The following is a 22,089-nucleotide window of genomic DNA, read 5'->3' on the forward strand; positions in this document are numbered from 1 at the left end:
GTTTCAGCTGGCTTTCATAACCAGGGTAAATCCAGTATGGAATTATTTTAATTGGTTCTCTCGTTTCATTAAACTTCTTTTTCACCCTTCAAGCATTTATTTACAACCAACATTCTCAGCACTGAAAAAAAAAACACTCAGGATATTTTTTTTCTCCTTTTTCTTTTTTTATTTTGAAATTTACAGAAGTTACACATTCGAACAAAAGGGGGCGGGAATCAATAAAGATTCAGTTGCTGTAATACAAGAGAAAGTGTGTCCCATTCGATACATTACAAAAAAAGTCTTAAAATTGTACATCAGTACCAAAGGCATTATGAAATATTCTTTGGAGCAGGAACAAATGTGCAAGAAAGCCAAGGCAACAGAGCAAATTAAAGGAAGCAGAGAGGCCGTCACGGCTGACAAAGGGACAGCCCCCGATTCAATGCTCAGTTGAGTGAGTGTGTGCGGTAAACAGCGTGCAGTAAGTGTGGGGGATGAAGAAACCCCCTTGGTGGACAAACGGTACACTACCATAACTTTATCCTGCCCAGAAATCCATCACGACCAACGCTACATAGCGGCCCTATTGCCCTAACCACTGAGATTTCTCATTTTATACATGACCCGGTAAAGGATGGGGCCATCAAACCCCTACAAGAGATCAAACACGTAAGAACGTCAACCCTACTGTTCATGCCAAAGTTCTGCTGATGAATGTTAGCTGGAGCAGTTGAAAGCAAGGTTGCGCATGTGGATAATCTTCTGTGTCAGAAGTGACGGAGGAGAATTGGCAATGGATGGTGCTGCCCCTGTACGACTACCAATCAATCAAGCCGGGTCCACCCACCATGTTGTCTCCTGAAACCCTATCTAACTTCCTCTCTTTTCGCATGCAGCTCTTGTATATTTCACATATGTATGCTCATTGCTTGAGAACATTTTCTGGTTCTATTATCTGTAATTCTTTAATAAAACCCATTTTAACAATGTAACTGCTTGCTCATTTGAGAGTTTTTACCCAGGACTATTCTGGTATACATAGGTCATTGATCCCAATTAACCTCTCTGGCTCCAGCTAATTGCCCCAACCAAAGCAGATACTTCCTGCTTATGGTAACACAGGGAGCTTGCAAATACATGCAAATTTCCTTAGTCAAACTGGGAGGGGGGTGAGTGGGAAACTATACCTTTTAGGACAGGAGGTAAGAGGTATGTGAATTATGCATTAAATTTCTAGGCCACATTGAACCACTATTGAGTTGCGGATCTACCGCCCCCCACTGAGGCTGCCAGTTTTCCATCTTGGCAGGGCCTTGATTCCATCTTGGGCCCTGCCTTTCCCCTTCCCAGCCTTTTTGATCAGGCGCCTGTCTTTAATCTTACGTGCTTTTAACCTTGTCATTTAAATTTAAAGAAACTGCTGCTGTGGAAATTGGTTTGAATGTGGTTAATTTTAGTTATGTATTTTATGTGCTGTTATTGGAACAGCTGTATTGTGAGCCGCCTCGAGCCCTTTGGGGGTGAGGTGGCCTATAAATCTAATAAATAATAATAATATTTTTTTAAAAAAAGAATAGCGAGCAGATGTGTAGTTGTTTAGAAACTAATTGTTGGGATAACCCAGGTGGATACTGTAAAGATGAGAAAACGGTGAGGAAATAAGAACTTAAATTCCCCAATCTCGAATGATATCATATAGATAAATGGAATAAATAAAGATAGATAGAGGGTGGGAGATAAAGAGAAGGTTGGGACGGAAAAAGAAAAAATAGAGGATTCAAATCACTGGTTTTTCTTTTGTTTATCACACCTGAGTTTGAAGAAAGGTTAGCCAAATAAGGTCAATTTTGACAATAACATTAAGTTATCAAATCCAAATGGGAAGTCAAACTGAGAGAAAATTATTTGTATTAGATACTTAAAATTTTAGAAATACATTGGCTAAATTAAGGTATTTATGTATCAAAAATGAAATTTTGTAATTGTAATGTTTTAACGATATTGACATTAATAAACTTTATTTAAAAAAGAAACTAATTGTTGGGGGGATTCCCATTGGTTATGTTCAATAGGACGACACAAATCGGAATAATTTTATCTAATGAAAACATTGGATTACTTTTGTTCATTTCCCTTGTTTGGACCCTGCTATATTGTTTGGAATACAGGATGAGACAAGTTCTGGAGACACAAAAATGACACGGAAGTTTTCCAGCCACCGAAGTAAACAGCTCTGGAAACTGAAGAGGATATGGATACTCATTTGATGCCAAACTAATGGTGGAAAAAGCGAGCCCCCCCCCCCCCCAAAAAAAGCCAATTTATTTATCTAATGAAAACAAGAGGAAACAATGAAAATAAGTGGAACTTTCAAAACAAAAATCAGTACGACTCCACCTTGCAGCCAAAATTGTCTTCTATTTTAGGTATTTGACCTAAAAAAAACCTTTTTGTTTAAACTACAGATGTCTGTCTTTGCTAAATTGCAAGCCACTGCTAGCATGAAGAACTAGTGGTGCAGTTCTTTGGATCAGGGCCAGACAAATGCTGTACAAACGCTACCCTTGCCATTATGGACTGTGCAGGGATTGGTACCATACCTGTAACTGCACTTGTTCAAGACACGGATCTCTACAGGCAGTGCGATTAACTTCTGGCACTATGCAAAACTATGTGGGCGATTGAACCTTGAGATGTGGAACTTTGCAGATGTATTTAGAGAAATCTCAATACCTCCATGTGATCTTGCACATGCATCCATTCCACATTTAGAATACCACCGTGATTAGAATCTCCGCTCGCAAGCATGCATGGAAATTAGAGGGGGAAATCCTTATTTTTTAACTTTCCTAACACTGAAGAGTTACTTAAAGGTGTGAACTCAGTTGCAGTTACAAGCATACTGATAGGCAGGTCACGTGTAACAATGTGCCCGTGTTCCTGATGCGATCTACTGAGAGACATATTCTGGGAGATTCATTCTCAGACCTTCATTCCCAGGTAGACAGCGGCCCAATTCAGATCAGGAGAGGGGCTGTATACTTCCCTCAGTGGCTATTTTTCTGATCGGAAAGGGAGCCTTCTGCAAGTTTTATCCGAAATGAAATAATCTGTCCTCATTGTCTGGAAAGTATCTGTGAAAGAGAGGCCACCCCTCAACCCAAAGATTACAACATTTAAGATTTATCCTTCAAGTTACAAGCAACAGAAGAGGCCAGTTAGAAGCAGTAACCAACCAAAGAGACTTCACTCTGAATCTTCAACCCACTAGCCTGATGTTCAGGAACTACAATTCCCATCAGCCTCTGTCAGCATGGCCAATTGGCCATGGTAGGGCTGATGAAATTGTAGTTCCTGAACATCTGGAGAGCCGATACCCCTGCATAGGACTCATAGGTTCAACTCAGATGTTATAGACTACAGTTTCCATCATCCCCTGCCAGCATCATGCTGGCAGGGGATGATGGGAACTGTAGTCTATAACACCTGAAGGGCCACGAGTTTGACACCTGTGCACTAGACTCTCACTCCATTTGAAAAACATTTCATTCTCTCTGATAGGTCACTGTATGTAAGTGGCCTCCTTTTGAAATGTTTCCTGACTGCCAGATTTGTTGCTTGCAACTTTGTGCATAAATATTCTATAAACATTTACTCCATGCATCTGATAGCGTGATCTTTGATTCACAAAACTTGATAACGAGGTGAATGTCATTCGTCTTTAAGGTGCAACTGGCCACGGTTTGACTTGGCTGATCCAAGATCCCAGAAGGCAGAGTGGAAATCTGAACACCATTCTTCTGAGGCCTTCTCCAGCTTTTGAACCACTACACCAGGGGTAGGGAACCTGCGGCTCTCCAGATGTTCAGGAACTACAATTCCCATCAGCCTCTGTCAGCATGGCCAATTGGCCATGCTGGTAGGGGCTGATGGGAATTGTAGTTCCTGAACATCTGGAGAGCCGCAGGTTCCCTACCCCTGCACTACACCATCCCAGCTCACACGCAAAAGTAGATAACAGTTCCGCTGTGTTGATGCAGCAATAAAGATACATGTGGTGACATCATAGACAGTTGGGTATATCAGTTTTATATCTACCAGATCTATTGATCTGACAATGCAACTTTCCCTAGCAAAAAAAAGAACCATCTACCTGATCAAAATCTGCATGAATGACACAAAGAAAACAACAGGACATTTTCAGGACATTTTAAATGAACATGTATTAAACGTTGAGACAAGTCTAACGACAGTCCCCAACAGTACAGGTAGGTGATCCAATGCAACCTAATGAAGTGAACATCAGCTAATCAACTAACCAAATAAATACATCGAAACATATTTGACGCTCATAAAATACAGTCAGAAATCCCGCAGGTGAGTATAATGTATAGTTTTGATGTCCAACTCCACTCATAAAATAATCTACTGTTTCTGGAAGCAATTAAATGTTTTTTTTTTCTTTTATCGTGGGACTCAAGAAAATATCTTCATAAAGTTAAATTAAAAGCATCAGTTAAATGAAAAGCATAAAGTTAAATTCCCGAAGCCTAAAGAAAGCCCAAAATATTCTGACAGACCTGTCTCATCCAGCACACTCTCTTTTTGAACTGTTACCATCCGGCAGACGATACAGGTCTATCAAAACTAGGACAAAGAGGCTTAGAGACAGCTTCTACTCTAGAGCTGTGGCTATGCTGAACTCCGTGGCTTCATGTTGATGTGTTTGGGGCTGTGTAGGGATGGGTGGAGGAAGGGGAAAGTGAGGATGGGGTATGAGTCTGAAATTGTGTGCATCGAGGAATGCTGCTGTAAATTTCGTTGTGCATGCACAATGACAATAAATGCTTATGCTTATGCTTAAAAATATCTTCATAAGCTGTAGTCAGAAATCCAACAATTGAATATACCTACACTGTCGAGGAATGTCGTTATATTTGTTTCAACATTTGATACATGTTCATTTAAAATTTCCTAAAAAAAATGTTTTCTTCTTCGTATCATTCATGCAGATTTCGATCAGATAAATTGTTCTCTTTTTTTGCTAGTGTTTTGTTCTGATCTTTTTCTTTTTGGTTGAATGCAACTTCCCCCCAGCATGATGGATTTTTCTTGCTGGCTTTCACACATTGATATATAGTCTGCAATGCTCTGGGAGAGCCAATACATATGTCAAGGGTATTGGTTTCTACTTGACTCGGCCGGCATGCATTTTACAGGCAGAAGCTGAGAATACGTTTTGCAATCTAGCCAGAGAAGCACACATCCATATATTGTAAAATAAGTTCCGTAACCCAGCCACGTGAGCTGTTTTATCAAGGAAGAGGCTTATGAACAAGCGGATCGTCAGTCTAAAAAGGCAAGCTTCATTAAACGTCTATCAAAAGATTGTGTTTGTCTCTCTTCAGACATGTTGTAAGGCAAGCAATATTTTGTGCCGACGTCCGTAATGCACTAACACAAGTGTACGGGGTGGCCCACAAGACCTTCCCTCCCCCCGTTCAATTCCCACAACTGGTTGTGCAGGGAATTGAGGGATCTACTCAAACGAATAAGACTGACAGCTCTTGGAGATGTTCTCTCAAACGGTTTGACTACGGCTGGCCGTCGCCTGGGACTTCACCGAGGTCCTCTTTCGCTAAAAGTCTTGGAAACATCACCGGTATAAAATTTCCTTCTCCCTTTTCTTACAGGGTAATCGATCAAACAGTACTGACCCAGAAAATAAAAGAGAAAGGAGGAAGGCCCGGGAGGGATGTGCACCAGCAAGATTGGGAGTTGGTTCTGGATTCAGTTGGCAAGAACCAGAGACAATAAACTCTTGGCAGTGGAAAAATCATCTGCAGGAAGTCTGTCTTTCTCAGTGAGCCACGGAGGATGCCACACGTGCAAGCACAAAATGTTTACCAGGCCGGGCATGAGTGGATCTTACTACAAAAAGCAAAGTGTTGCAATGTGAGGCCCGGCCTTACAACTGATGGTCTCGTGCATGCTTTTGTTCACGTTTCATTCGTTTTGCAAATTTTGGGTTGAACATGTTCTCCCTGGTACTTAGCGGTATGTGTGTGGGTGTGTACACGCACGCGTACATATAAACGCAGGCCCATGCACACGCCAGTCACGAGTTTTCACTGTCCAGTTCCGAATGTCATGCAACAATAAATCTGTTAGTCTACCAAACGCCCACAAAAGTGCTGTTCTTGATGCAAGTCTACCGTGCATTCCTGTTGATGACATCACAGATGCATCTTTGTAAAAGAACCCCACTTTCCAATTAAGGAGGCTCAAGTAGTTCCTAGTGTTGGCTAGCCACGTCTGTGCCCCTGGAAGCCTGGCAAGCAAGGTATGGGTGCCAAGATCTGCCTCTGTTGTTTCCCCTTCCCAAAGCACTGGCAAACAGAGGGTTACTACATCTGACTATGGAATTTCCATTGAGGCACATTGGTTGACAGTCGCTGATGGACCTTTTCCTACAGGAACTTGATGATCAGGGTCCATAACATACGTTCCCAGCTGATTTCACAAAAGCATCATGGACCAGAGCAAGGGCCCGCCTAACATGTTCCCACAGAGTATCAGGCCCTTTACGTTAAGGGAACCTTCATGACTACTTTGTTGACATATTGGGTGGCCCTATGTGGGAAGCAGGGAGGGAACGGAAATTGTCTTTCTTCACCAGGATCTCTCTTCAGATACAATCAACAAAAGTTTCCCAAAGAAATATGCTGGACAGTGAAAACTGGCTCAATATGGGTCCCTAATACCATCGGGACCCATTATTCTGTTCTGGGAGGGTTAGGTAAGGGTTTCGTGGGATGCTGTTTTAGGATATAACTGTTGTTCTAAACCAGGGGTAGGGAACCTGCGGCTCTCCAGATGTTCAGGAACTACAATTCCCATCAGCCTCTGTCAGCATGGCCAATTGGCCATGCTGACAGAGGCTGATGGGAATTGTAGTTCCTGAACATCTGGAACCGCAAATTCCTGACCTAACTTTAACATGTATGATTTTATATGAAATTTTATATTGTGCACTGCCCTGAGCCCCTCAGGGATAGGGCGGTATATTATATTAAATAAATAAATAAATAAATAAATAAATAAATAAATAATATAGAAGATAGATTGGAACTGTTGTTTTCTATGCTTATGTGGATCGGGTGCTGCACTAAAACAGCTTCTTGAGTGAATGGGAGCCAAGCCACAAAGCTTGACGCCTTTTGCCCTAAATCAGGGATCCCCAAGATGGCATCATGATGCCCACTGACAACTTTTCTAGTGTCCACCAAGTAGTTTTTGAAAGTGGGTGGAGCCAGGGAGGGTTTCTGATTGGTTGTGCAGATTTTTTAAAAAAAGAAATGTTGCCGTGGCAGCAGCTGTCGCCACACCACAGCACTGCATGACTGAAGATAAGCTGGGCCAATGATTTTGTGGCAGCCATTTTGGCTCCTGCGGCAGCCATTTTGTTTCTTCACTGACTGTGCTGTGTCACAATTCCAGAAGTGCCCACAGACACAAAAAAGGCCAGGGACCCCTGCCTTAAAGGGTTAAAAGTGGACAATGTGAATTATCCTCACGAGATTCACACCCACCCTTTATTTTTCTAGCTACTCTGATTACAACCAGGGTTTTAAAACAGTAAAATAAACAACGGCAGCAGACTCAAGTGGCAGCGCTGGCAAATGAACATCAATCAGAGGTATAAGCAGCCCCTGATTTGGCCCAAGAAAAGAGACATGCTGGGAGGAAACAGAAGGCCACCAGAATGGCTTGGTGACGGGCTGGAAAAAAAAGATTTTCCTTGGCAGGAAGTACAAGCGTGTGCCAACAGAGTTATACATAATAAAAAGGGCTGAGTAGCCCCATTGGGCCAAGCACACAGTCTACCAGCTGTTAGCTGGTTAGCTACCAGACAGACTCCCTGTTTCCCAAGCAAGGTCACCTTTACCTCCCTCAACATCTCTTGATTTGGACATCGGCCACGGGGCTTCTGCGACTTGCTCCATACCTCATTGTGGAATCGGAAGCTCCCCCAAGCTCTGCTTTGGAGGGACCGCAAGATATTAACATCATGAAAGACTGCTTCCACAAGTGATGCTAAGAAGATCATTCTGCATCTCTCTGTAGTTGAACCTCCATAGGTGGCTACTGCCGTACCCAATGACGGAAGAGAGCCCTTCTAAAAGCAGACTTTATAAATGTGGGTAAGAAATGTCTGAACAACACAGCGGGTGCACATTATTCGACCACTGTGCCCAGAAATGGTCTTAAAGTTGAGTAAATCCTCACTTCCAAAATCCCTCCTCTTACACAGCACGGGTGGGGTTTTTTTCTCCAATGGAGCGTTGCCCCTCCCCCATTATTTATTCCAAAGTATGCAAAAAAAATCAACATCTGGGCATGCATATCAAGAACTGTCAGATGCCAACCTGCAGATGCTTCTTTAAGAAACACACACACACACACACATACATAATTATGTCAAACCAGCTTTGCATTCCAGAGTATTTCTTAGCTGTTGCGCATGAGTGCTCCGGTCAAAGGTGAAGCCCTACCCCCAACCCAACCGGAGAAAACCGTCTCCGTTCTTCCACTGTTCCTTGAAACGTGCGCTGTCTGCACATCACGTACCCTTTCCACGCCCCTTGCTGGATTGTGTTTCGCACTTGGAAGATCTCATTGTTAATTTCTCTGTAATTTTTAAACCACCATGCATGTAAGATTGAGGTTCTCCCTCCCCCCATGAGATCATGGGAGCAGGTTTTTGCATGGGATCAATAACTCAGTGCCTCTACCTATTTTTAGTTTTAAAAAAAACAGCTACTCGCCAATAACTCAACCACCCTTTAGTGATTCCTGTGCCTCGTTAAGGTAAAAAGTTACCAAGCATCACGGTTACCCACCCGGGCGTATGATAACAGTGCCTCCACTCGCTTTTTAGAAACACAGTACGAAAGAAATCCAGAGATTTCAAGGCTTCAAATTATTCACTACGGCATCCTCTCGTCGCAGAGAACAGGCATAGCATCTGCTTCTCCACCCCACCCCCCACCCCCAGTCAGCTGGGACGAAACAGCCACGACTTCTGCATCACAGAACACGAAGTTCTTGCTCTCTTGAAGGTGGTCGGTACGTGGACAGCACAGCTGGCTCACTCTCTTGACATGAATTCAGATGGTTTCCCAATTGCTTCACTGTCTCGGAGTCGACCACCCCATGTCGCTGAAAGGTCCCTCGCCCGTCGCCGACCTCGGCGGAGGGCCACAGGGGGTGCAAAGGTCAGAATCTGTATCTGACTCCCCTTCTGCAATGTAGGGTCTGATTTTGGCCACGGCTGTGTAGCAACCGTTGTTGAGGACGTCCAGATTTTCTTTGGACTGGGAAATGCTGAATCCACTGAAGGAACGCTCTAGTTCTTCGTGATCCACGGATGGGATGGAAATGGAGGTGTCACTGTCCCTCAGGGCGCGGTGTGTTCGCGAAATGCGTCGCCCGTTCGATCGTATTCAGTGCTAGGCCGGTTCCCACCGCTGTAGGCTGACAAGGAGCGCTCGTGCGAAGGGGGCGGAGGGATTCTCACCAAAGAACCCGGATCCCCAACCGGGGAGGTGCTGTGGCTTTGCCGGTGGTACGACTGCCACGAAGTGGAAGGGGGGCATGAATTGTTTGGCACCGTTGTGGCTGGTGGTGCAGAGAAGTTCTTCTGTCCCATGGAACTGGTGGAGCGAATGATCTTGATGATGCACCCGTTTTTGTCGATGTGTTCTCGGCTGTCATCGGGACTGTGGTACGGCGGTGCTGGATCGGGCTCTTTGGATCCAAAGTAGGCTTCTGTTTCTGTTGGCGGGATCCCCATCCGTTGCATATAGATGTTGACCAAGAAGTCCAACTTCTTCTCCATGGACTGAACCTGAAAAAGGCCACACAAAGTAGCAAAAACGACTTCACATCCTGCACCCAAAACCTAAGCCATAAATGTGTCACAAAGAAATTCTACAATCAAAATGCTGCAAATCCCATAAGCACGAACGTGTACATACATATATTCTTAACCCCGTGGTGGCGAACCTTTGGCACTCCAGATGTTATGGACTACAATTCCCATCAGCCCCTGCCAGCATGCCCAATTGGGGCTGATGGGAATTGTAGTCCATAACATCTGGAGTGCCAAAGGTTCGCCACCACTGTCTTAACCCATCTCTCTGATTTGATTTAATCCTTATCCCCAAGATAGTTTCATGTAGTATCAGTTTTCGTACACATAATATACTAAATTTAAATAATTAATAAATTAATAAATTAATAATAATAATAATAATAATAATAATAATAATAATAATAATAATAATAATAATAATAATAATAATAATAATAATAATACCTAGAACAGCCATTCCCAACCAGGGTTCCGCGAGCACGTCCCAGAGGTACTGTAACAACCTTACCGGCCCTCCTCCCTTTGCAGAATTGCCCCCCACACGGTAGCAATCAAGCCGGCAGTGGCAGCAGTAACCACGGCCTCTGGTCTTCCCTGGCATCCCTGTCAGCCTATTGACGTGAAACTTTCCGCGCACGCACTGTGGGGGTTGTGAGACAGGGCGAGGGCGCTCATGAGCCAGCAGGCTAGGCCCTACAAGCCACCAACCCTCTGAAGCCAGAGCCCATGCCACCAACCCTCCGAAGCCAGAGCCCAGGACATTGGTGCCTGCAGGGGGTGCATCTTTAGACATATCAGCACCACAATTTCAGCGTATCATCAGGAGACTGTTCTTATGCTACCCCCCAAGTTTGGTGAGGTTTGGTTCAAAGAGTCCAAAGTTATGGTCTCCCAAAGGGGGTGTCCCCATCCCCCATTGTTTCCAATGGGAGCTAATAGGAGATGGGGGCTACAGTTTTGAGGGTCCATAACTTTGGCCCCCCTGAACCAAACTGCACCAAACCTGGGGGTATCATCAGGGCAGTCTCCTGATGAGACCATGAAAGTTTTGAGACTGTGCCTTCAGAAATGTGCCCCCCCCCCCCAGCCTGCAACCCCCATTGACAGCAATACAGAAAACTCAATGCAGAACAAAGATTCTTGGGCAAATTTCTGGGAAGTTCCAGCAGGGGGACTATGTATATTTACTATGTCCCATTTGACTAATTGTCTACTATCCGTGTTTTCTCTTAACGTGTTAATTTTATTCATTTATTTATTTATTGTTTCAATTTCTATACCGCCCGATCCCCGAAGGGGATGGGGCGGTATAAAAGCCTAATTAAATAAATAAATAAATAAATAAAATATATTACAGGACCAGTTTTACTCTGCTCCTCCACAAAGGCATTGGGGGCGGGGCGGGGGGGAAGGGATTCCTGGTTTTCTTATCTTCCATTCTATCCTCGTTGTTACCCTGCAAGCCCAGACAAGGATGGCCCAGGCTAGCTCAATCCTGTCAGTCCTCAAAAGCTAAGAAGGGTTGGCCTCGAATCTTACTTGGATGGGATAAAAAGGGTCAGGAAGAATCTGGGCATGCACCTTGTATGCACCAGAAAAAAAAGAGCACATTACAGAATAAATAAAGGAATAATTCCAGAAGCTGTTTTATGAATACTAAGAATGACATCAGACATGGCACATGGACAGAAGCTGAACAGACCAGGTCCTCGGGAGCAGCAGCAGCAGCAGAAAGCCATTGCTTTCACATCCTGCACGTGAGCTCCCAAAGGCACCTGGTGGGCCACTGCGAGTAGCAGAGTGCTGGACTAGATGGACTCTGGTCTGATCCAGCAGGCTCTTTCTTGTGTTCTTAGTACAGTTTAGAAACTCTGCACATACCTGCTTTTCCACCTTCCCAAGTCTGCCCATCATACTTGGATCCTCGGGAAGCTCCCCTTCTGCTGGGCCTTTGGTCCGGTCCTTATCGGTGATTGATGGCCCTCGCCCAACAATCTGGTCAACTCTACCGGAAGCGCAAACCCCACCCCAGAAAAAAAAGTCATGAAGTTAGTGAGCTATGTCACCACAATCCTATGTAGAACACCGTTCTACGCTTGCTCCGCGGTGGACGAAGCAACTCTCTGCCCCACAGCTGAGAAGTATCAGAGTTCTTCCTACCGATCAAATTGAGATGGCTAAATATAAAATCGGATGCAAACACAGCTCTCTGCATCTGTAAATGATCTTGGTTCGAGAGACACCGCTTGGGTTTCTATCGATATCATCTGGCACACTATGCATGGTAAAGTTGTCCTTTGGGAAGAAAACGACATCAAGTTTGCTCTATCCCCCAAATTAGACAATGACTTCTGCATCAGTTTCCCTATATATATATCAAGTGGATGGTATTTGTGGACTTCGAAGCCCATTTTACCAGATCTGAACCTTCCATCCCACTAAAAACTTGGTTCGGGGTTCCAGAAGATGAAAGCTGAATTTCTAAATCCAGAGATTTACAAAAGTTATTTTTTTATTTCTACTATTCAAATTTCTTTAATTAACTAATTATAACATTTTTAGTCCACCTCTTTTCATAAAAAGGAAGCCCAAAAGAAGGATAAATTTAGGCATATTGTGATAGGCTGTTTCCGCACAGGCGAAATACAGTGTCCCAGGGACACTAAAAACAGCGTCCCTGGGGAGGGGTTCACATGGCCGCCGGTGGCGCGAAGCCACTGTCTCCGAACCTCGCTCCCTGAATGAGGTTTTTCGGAAACAGTGGCTTCCAACCGCTGCCGTGCGAACGGCAGTGGCTGGAAGGCGCCATTTCCCCCCCTTTCCCGAAAGCCTTACCGTCCCTCCGACCTTCCAGCGCATTGGCCAGGCCAGGGGACACCCCCCCCCCGCCCTGCGACTCCAGAGCTGTCGCGCAGGGCAGGGGGGCATGTCCCCTGGCCTGGGTGATGCGCCGGAAGTCGGAGGGACGGTAAGGCGTTCGGGGGATGGTGCATTTACGCCGATGCACCCCCGCAGCGTGGCCATGCAGAAACGGCCATAGTCTCTGCTATAGTCTCTGCCACAATTCCCTATGGGAGTCTTGTGGAGACCATTGGTGACCTTTGTGGACTTGTACCTTCATAGTATAGAGCAGTGGTGGTGAACCTATGGCACGCCAGATGTTCATGGACTACAGTACAATTCATGGACTGGCAGGGGCTGATGGGAATTGTAGTCCATGAACATCTGGAGTGCCATAGGTTAGCCACCACTGGTATAGAGGGACCTTCTAAAGGTTGTCAGAATGCGCTTTCCCTCCTGGCTTTCAGAAGAGTGTGCAGAACCTAACTGCTCAAGAAGAAATTGGAGAAAAGTTAAATATTAAGGATTCTGGCTTTATTATTGTAGCGATATCACTGGTCCGAAATTTGTAGGCTTTTTTTAATTGCTCCTTTAAAAAAAGAGATGGGGTCAAAGGTCCCTCTAAAGTTGGACAGAAGCTCGCTCCTGCTGTGATGAACTAAGCCACAAAGTGCACTGAAAGTGCATTATTCTGCATGTGCAGAAGAGACCTATGTATGTCCACATGAAGCGACATTACGTTGAATCGGGTTGTTGGTTCGTCAAGGTCAGAATCATCCACTCAAGACTGGCAGTGGCTCTCCAGGTTTTTCACATCACCTACCACCTTACTCTTTTAACTGGAGATGTCAGAGACTGAATTCCACTGGCTCCCAGTGGAATTCTGAATCATCCACAAGGTATGGGTATTGACCTTTTAAGGCCTTGCGCGGCCTGGGGCCCTCGTACCTTCGGGACCGCCTTACCCCATATGTCCCTACACGGCCTCTGCGTTCGGCAGAGGCCAATTTACTGGTGGTTCCCAGCCCCTCAATGATACGGCTGGCCTCCACCCGGGCCAGGGCTTTTACGGCCCTGGCCCCTGCCTGGTGGAACACTCTTCCTCCAACTGTCCGGGCCCTGCGGGATCTTGGAGAGTTCCGCAGGGCCTGTAAGACCAAGTTGTTCCACCGGGCTTTTGGGGAGGCCAGCCATTGACGGTGAGCGCCCTCTTTGCCTCTCCCTTTTTAACATTCTGGGAGCTGTGACACCTGGATCTGCCGTCCCCCTCTCTGGGAGGGGTTTTATTGATAGTTTTAATACTGGACGCCGAGTGGTTTTTGTAGAACGCTGTCATTTTATGCTTTTAATGATGTTATTTATATTAATTATTTATGGCTTATGTAATATTAATTTGTTGTTCACTGCCCAGAGCCCTCAGGGGATAGGGTAACATATAAGTAACTAAGTAAGTAAGTAAGTAAGTAAGTAAGTAAGTAATTAATTAATTAATTAATTAATTAGGGAGCTTCTGCAGGCCATGGGGATCTTCTCGCACTGATCTGTGGTCCCCTCCCCGAAATCTATGTCCAGAGCAAGTCCTCTACCTTGGACCCCTGGCCAATTTTACTCTTGCATAGTGTGGCAGGCGTGCCTAAGTGATGTCAAGAACAACAGCCACACTGACAACCCCCCCCCCCCCGAAAAAAAAGGTGTCAAGTCTGTCGGAAACCAAGTCGGTCGTCTGGAGCGGGACAAACACAATGCTTCTTATGCAGTTCTGCGGTGTTGGCCAAGAAACCCATGCAGAAGGAGATGGATGAGAGAAGTCATGAGTCCAGGTACAGACAAAGGGAGGAGGGGCAGGAAGGGGGTCACACAAGACGCAAGGTGGTCCAAGCACTTTGCAAAATCAAAAGTCCTGTTACCGGATTAACCGCCGGAACAGAAACTGTAAGCCACGGGAAGGGTCGAGACACAAGGGCATTTCCAACAACACAGCTAACTGAGCTGCCTAAGTCTGGCAACGGGAAGAGTTTAGAGCAGTGGTGGCGAGCCTATGGCACGGGTGCCAGAGGTGGCACTCAGAGCCCTCTCTGTGGGCACGCGCAAACAGAGTGCGCCCCCCCACACACACACACATCTAGGCTGGCCTGGGCCGCTGGGCTCGATTATTAGCATTAAACCTAAGACCTAGTTTTGGGGAAGTGTAACCCCCTTGCTCAGAATGGGTTGACCCAGTAAGGGGTGGAGACTCAAAGCAGCAAGAGGCTGCAGCAGACCTCATGTAGTTGGAGGAGACAAGGCTACCAGACTGGGACCTTGATTTGTATAAGCCCTTAACACCTTGTTAAGGTAACTGCAATATTGTTGGGAACTACTGGGAAGGTAGTTGTTTGTTTTTGCTATGCTGTAAATGTTGGAGTTTATTGTTTCAGAGTTTCTTTTTATGTTTGTAATGGGTGAGAGTTCTCCTGGAAACCTTCACCATGTTGAATCCTGTTTACCAAGCCCTTGGAGTCTTCAGGAGCCAACCCACTTGCAAGAAGAAATGGACTTGGCAGTATCAGTAGACTGTAACTAGAAGGACTTGAAAATGCAACCTGAACAGGACCTTGAAGTGTGATGTTAAATGTTGATGTTATATGCTATGTGTTAAGAAAGTAAACCATTTTGTTTTTAAAATTTGTTGTTGCAAACTCATTCCAGGTTCTGCCCCACAGAACCCACAGATAGAGGTTACAGAAGCAGTGTAGGTAACCCTGTTAAGTCCTGTTAAACCCCACTGATGTTCATGCAAAGAACTAAAACTTACTCCCTTATCTGGGAGTAAGCTCGGTTGCTGGCAATGGTGTAGGAGGTTAAGAGCTCGTGTATCTAATCTGGAGGAACCGGGTTTGATTCTCCGGCATAGGAGCAGCAGTGGCGTAGGAGGTTAAGAGCTCGTGTATCTAATCTGGAGGAACCGGGTTTGATTCTCCGGTGTAGGAGCAGCAGTGGCGTAGGAAGTTAAGAGCTCGTGTATCCAATCTGGAGGAACCGGGTTTGATTCTCCGCTCTGCCGCCTGAGCTGTGGAGGCTTATCTGGGGAATTCAGACTAGCCTGTACACTCCCACACATGCCAGCTGGGTGACCTTGGGCTAGCCACAGCTTCTCGGAGCTCTCTCAGCCTCACCTACCACACAGGGTGTTTGTTGTGAGGGGGGAAGGGCAAGGAAATTGTAAGCCCCTTTGAGTCTCCTACAGGAGAGAAAGGGGGGATATAAATCCAAACTCTTATTTTTGTTGTTGTTCTTCTTCTTAGTAAACCCTGAACTGGAGATGAAGGAGACTTCACCTGCGGCTGCAATCCACATTAAAACAAAAGAATAGCTAATAGTGCAATTCTTGAAAAAAACAGGTTGGGGAAAACGCGGAGCAGATTCGTGTTAGGAGTGGGATTGGTGCAAAGTACTCCCTCCCCAACACAAGTTTTATACCGTGGTTAGTCCACGTTTATTGGCCTGTGCAAAGGGGCCTCAGAACTCCAGAATGCATCTTTGTTTTCTATAAACATTTGAATGCGGGAAAAGTATTCTGAACAGGAATTATGGCTCTTCAGTGCTCCCCGGATGCTACAACTCCTGTTTCTTTGTATGAGATTTGGAGAGACCGGCCGCTGAGGATGCCCCTGCTCCCTCCTCTTTACCCCCAAGGGCCCTAATACTATCAGGACCCATTATTTCGCATTAGGAGGGTTTCGTAAGGGCGCGGGCGATGTTTTAAGATATGACTGTTGTTTTAATTATATGTATGTTTTTAGCTGATGTTTTATCTGTACACCGCCCTGAGCCCTTCGGGGATAGGGCGGTATACTAAATTTAATTAATAATAATAATAATAATAATAATAATAATAATAATAATAATAATAATAATAATAATAATAATAATAATAATAATGAAAACAACACAAGACCTGAACAAACCTGAGCATGAAATCAAAGTAAATTGAGTCACGTTAGTGCGGGTCTGAGTTGGTTTCAGCCATACCTTTATTGGTCCCCTACCCAAATGAGTTTGGCGGCAGCTAACACCATTTGTCTTAATTCTGACTGGCACTAACTCTTGACGCAACAGTCCAAAGAGCAAAGGAAGCTCATTCTGCCATGATCTGTGGAACGGAATCCTGTTGATCACATCCAGCGGTAGCGATCCATTACGCCAGCGCTAGGAGATGGTGGAAAATGTCACTACTAATTCATATTTACGCTAATATTTATTGTATTGTATTTATTAGATTTAGCTTTTTATTGTTTTATCGCTGCTTTTAAAGGTTTAGTCATCTTATGTTATATCTATGTTTATTGCTGTACACCGCCCGGAGCCCCCTGGGGATAGGGCGGTATAAAAGTCTAATTAATTAATTAATCAATCAATCAATCAATCAATCAATCAATTAATTAATAATAATAATAGTTATTGTTTTGTTGTTGTTGTTATTGACTGAATCCATGGGATCAGCCTTATGGTATTTTAATTTGGGGCGGGAAAAGTGATAACCGCTCGACAATGACTTTCCTTCTTTGAAATGGAGGAGAACGAAAAAAACAGAGATCCTCGGCTTGGCCAGAACGCTGATGCCGGGAATTGAAGCATTAGAGGGCTCTACCACTTAACCAGCAGAGGCTATACCACTTTCTCTCATGCTTCATTGTGCTCCATGCATCCAGAAGCATGCACAAGGTATGCCAGTCAGTTCACCCTCTAGCCAGAAACAAAGAGCAAAAATCAAGACAATTCAAATGCAGCAATGAAAGAGAGAAGTCTTCTTTTTTTAAAAAATGAACCACATGGGAAATAATATTCAGTTGCCTTTTTAGCACAATCCCGGCACTTCTGCCAGCCCACTTAATCCATGTTCCAACACCAACTGCACTATGTTGGATGAGCAACTATTTTTGTAAAGTGTGTCTGCTTAAAATTGCACGTCAGCAGCAAACGGCGAGAGTGCCAGTTTGGAAATAGCTGGAGAACCAAGCTTTCTCTCTGGACGCACCTTGCGGTATGCCCCTCCTGGGATCCCGCTTCTTTAAAATGTCTACTTGGGAGGCCCCGTCCTGGGAGGCCCCACGTTGGCTTGGCTGCTTACAAACCTTTTGGACTTGCAAGACTATACTTTGAAGTGCATTCTCAGTTCCTGGACTCTGCATGAAAAAAAGAGTGTAACACTGAGGTCGCTCTGACACACCCCCTACAATTCTATTTGACATGGGAAAGTTGGTAATGGAAATCTTGTCTGCCATTAAGTGATCTTCTCATTGAGGAATCTCTAATAAGCTTTTGAGAACCCTGGTGATGATCCCCAGGATCATTAGTTTCACAAAATGGTGCAAAGACTTTCACAAAATGAAGGAAGGAAGGAAGGAAGGAAGGAAGGAAGGAAGGAAGGAAGGAAGGAAGGAAGGAAGGAAGGAAGGAAGGAAGGAAGGAAGGAAGGAAGGAAGGAAGGAAGGAAGGAAGGAAGGACGGACGGACGGACGGACGGACGGACGGACGGAAGGACGGAAGGACGGAAGGACGGAAGGACGGAAGGACGGAAGGAAGGTGTACATATATAGTGATTTAAAGGAAGGTGTACATATATAGTGATTTACAGATTTATAGTTATAGATAATAGAAGGACATAGATATAGGTACACTGCTATAGATATAGATGTATATAGACATATAGCCAGGACATCATCTATGGGCCCATGTGTAGAAGGATCTCTTTTAAGTTCCGCAGAAACGGTGGGCAGGAACTGTTTATTTATAGCACACATGTTGAATTTTTCATGGTGCCAAGAAATCCCCAAGCCCTGGACGTTGAATTCTGCGAACGTCTTGGAACTGCTGGCGCTCAGCCCCTCCGAGTGCTTAAGCTTCACGCCCTTTGCCTCCTGCAAGGATTTTAACATAATTGCAAATGTATTCTAATTGGGAGGGGGCTGCTCTTTTCACTGGCAAGAGGACAGGCAACATTCGTAGCAAGGCTTTGACGGCCGGATTGAACTGGTTGTGGTGGGTTTTCCGGGCTGCGTGGCCGTGGTCTGGTGGATCTTGTTCCTAGCGTTTCGCTGGCATCTGTGGCCGGCATCTTCAGAGGTGTATCACAGAGGGAAGTCTGTTACACACTGGGGTGCTGTGTGGTTTCCGGGCTGTATGGCCATGTTCTAGCAGCATTCTCTCCTGACATTTTGCCTGCATCTGTGGCTGACATCTTCAGAGGATCTGAAGATGCCAGCCACAGATGCAGGTGAAACATCAGGAGAGAGTGCTGCTAGAACACGGCCATACAGCCCGGAAACCACACAGCCCCCCAGTGATTCTGGCCGTGAAAGCCTTCGACAATACATCTGTTACACACTGTTACACATTAGGAACAAGATCCACCAGACCACGGCCACGCAGCCCGGAAAACCCACCACAACCATTCGTAGCAAGGTTCTTCCTTGGAGCGTGACCCGCCAGCGACGGAACACCATTTTTTTAAACAAAAAAATCATTCCAAGCATGAGCTCTGCAGGAGGGCAAGAGTCATGAATGGTCCCATCTAAGGGCAACGAACGTTCAGACCCAGGTCCTTTTGGCCACGTTTACGCTGCTGCGAAGGGCCACCTTTGGTGTCTCTCAAAGTAAAAAAATAAATAAAATTAAGCGCATCCAAGAGAACAAGCCATTCAGTGCACGATGCAAACCAGCAGCCCGTGGCAGATGCTGTCATTTCACGTGGCATGAGAGGGGGTGGGCGGAGGAAGCAAATGAAAGATTTTTGAACAAAGAGGCATTTTGGCGTATCCTAACCTAGGCGAGTACTGGGGCGATTCTTTAGGAGGAATCCCTTTGGTTGGATACTTCTTATGCCGGGGAGTTGAAGGGGGCGGGGGGCCCACAATCATATCTATCCTGGCGAAAATAAATGAGAAGAAAAAAGACACCAGCAAAAATGCATAATGAAGCCACAGGTGACAGAGAGAAAGTCGGCCGGCGGCTGCAAAGGAGGACTGGAACACACATGTACACACGCACACACAAAGAAAAAGGCCAGGAAGAAAAAGTCGAATATTGTATTCCGCTCAGAACCGGAGGCAGTCAAATCGTATCATTGGATTGTCTGGGGTCGATCGAACGTGTCCGGACTCTGAGCCTCCATCGAACAGCTCTTCCGCTAACACCAGGCAATTTTCCCTCAAACGAATGGCCAGCGCGTGCCAGAGAAACCTGAAACGTTTCTGATCGTATTCTGTTGGAAAAGGCGGACTACTTACTTCTTCAACACATGGGAAACATTTTCTCGTCGTTTGGGGGAGAGAAAAGCCACAAGTTTTGAAGGAGGCAAACACGCCCACAGGTGGAATGGGACGAGAGAGAGTCACAAAACATACTCACAAGACTCATGTTATGGCACACTTCACAAAAGCAGCAGAGGATGCGACTGGTAGAAATGGGTAAATGCGTGGAAACATTCCCGGTGTTTGGGTGCTGTGTGGTTTCCGGGCTGTATGGCCGTGTTCTAGCAGCATTCTCTCCTGACGTTTCGCCTGCATCTGTGGCTGGCATCTTCAGATCCTCTGAAGATGCCAGCCACAGATGCAGGCGAGCATCAGGGAGAGGCACTACTGCAAAAGTAACCGGCCTTCCGGAAACCACACAGCACCCAAGTGATTCCGGCCGTGAAAGCCTTCGACAATTCATTCCTGGTGTTGACAAAATCGCACCCCTGGCCGTTGAAAACTTAATTTAAAATCAATCGTCAGCCACTGCAGGCCGGTGACTCTGTGATTCCTTCCTCTGCGCTGTTTTACATGTTGCTGAATACTTACCCCTGCAAAAAATTATCCACCTTGGAATCTCCCTTCGAAAGTTGCTCTTTTGCTTGGAAACAGACATTCGGTGCGGGTTTTCTCCATGGGTGCAAAAGCAGCTTTCAAAGGGCAATTCTGAATTGGAGAACAACCGGCAATGGGGCTTAGATTGCCCCTTTGTAGCCTGCTTGCTGATTCTGGTTTTGGTAACAGCCCTGACTAACCCAGCATCATTGGAGCTTGGAAGCTAAGCAGGGTCGGGCAGGGTCTACATTTGGATGGGAGACCAAGGAAGACGACAGCTGCTATGCAGAGGAAGGAAACAGCAAAACCACCACTGTTCTTCTCTAGGCTCTAAAACAGTGGTTCTCAACCTGGGGGTCGGGACCCCTTTGGGGGTCGAACGACCCTTTCACAGGGGTTGCCTAAGACTCTCTGCATCAGTGTCCTCCATCTGTAAAATGGATAAATGTTAGGGTTAGGGGTCACCACAACATGAGGAACTGTATTAAAGGGTCGTGGCATTAGGAAGGTTGAGAACCACTGCTCTAAAATCTCAGGAAAGGTTGTCATGAGCCAGCCATGACTTGATGGCACACAATTATTATTAAATGCCTCCAATACGTCACAGCTGAAATTCAGCCTTAGTTGCATGGGGTGAAGAAAACAGGCGGCCCGTTTCTTACGTGGGAATCCTGGCGCTATTGTGCTGGTTGTTTGAATCATCCTGACAAGCGAGGAAGAGGATTTTACTAGCATTCTGTATCCGCAACAGCCAAGGAAATGAGAAAAGAGTCCCCTTCTCAGCTTAGTAAGGAGGAAACAATTAATCAGCTGACCCAGTTCTTCAAACAGGGTAGCTTGCTAAAGGGTTACCACTATTCAGTGCTTGAGGTGTTTTGCAGAATCTTTTGAGTTCAGCTTTGCATCCAAACGAGTCGGTGAAGCCCGCTGCAGGAAGCATGAGGGCTTATAAGCTGTATCCTTTCATCAGACACAAAATACAAGGGCGTTTTCAGATGCCAGTTTTCACAACTGTTCCTTTTTTCTAGCTGTCCATTTATTATTGTAATTACAGTTTTTATTCTTAGGGCTGCTGTGTTGTCTCATACAGGTGGAAAAGTGACATCCCACTGGTTGATAATGTTGATATTAATATTTATGATGTTAATTATAATAATGGTGACAGCAACAATGTTTATAATGATTATGATAGTAATAATAATAAAAACCAATCATAGTAAATAATAATAAAACTTTGAATGGCATTTGAACTATTTACAAATTGATAAAATATTTGTCTATCAATTACAAAAGGCCACATTGCTTGGATCCACACATATACTATGCCAATACATTACAACATCCCAGGTTCTTGGGAAGAACCCAATGCCTGTGAAGGCCAACAACAGCTGAAGATCTTGTGGCTGTGATTTCAGAGGAGGAGGAGGAGGAGGAGTAGAGAAAGGGGAGGAGAAGAAAAGAAGGAGGAGAGGAGGAGGAGGAGAAGAAGAGGAGGAG

General features: G+C 45.2%; 1 protein-coding gene across 1 annotated transcript in view; it reads right to left on the minus strand.

The window, feature by feature from the left end:
* Positions 1-8,392: 8,392 nt before the first annotated feature.
* Positions 8,393-22,089, minus strand: part of KCNQ2 (potassium voltage-gated channel subfamily Q member 2) — an 87,830-nt gene continuing 74,133 nt past the window's right edge. The window contains 3 exon segments of the mRNA XM_048496583.1: positions 8,393-9,469; positions 9,472-9,895; positions 11,804-11,927. Coding sequence (XP_048352540.1) covers positions 9,177-9,469; positions 9,472-9,895; positions 11,804-11,927 — 841 coding nt within the window. The 3' untranslated portion in view covers positions 8,393-9,176.

Source organism: Sphaerodactylus townsendi, linkage group LG05 (genome assembly GCF_021028975.2).
Source record: "Sphaerodactylus townsendi isolate TG3544 linkage group LG05, MPM_Stown_v2.3, whole genome shotgun sequence".
Lineage (NCBI taxonomy): Eukaryota > Metazoa > Chordata > Lepidosauria > Squamata > Sphaerodactylidae > Sphaerodactylus > Sphaerodactylus townsendi.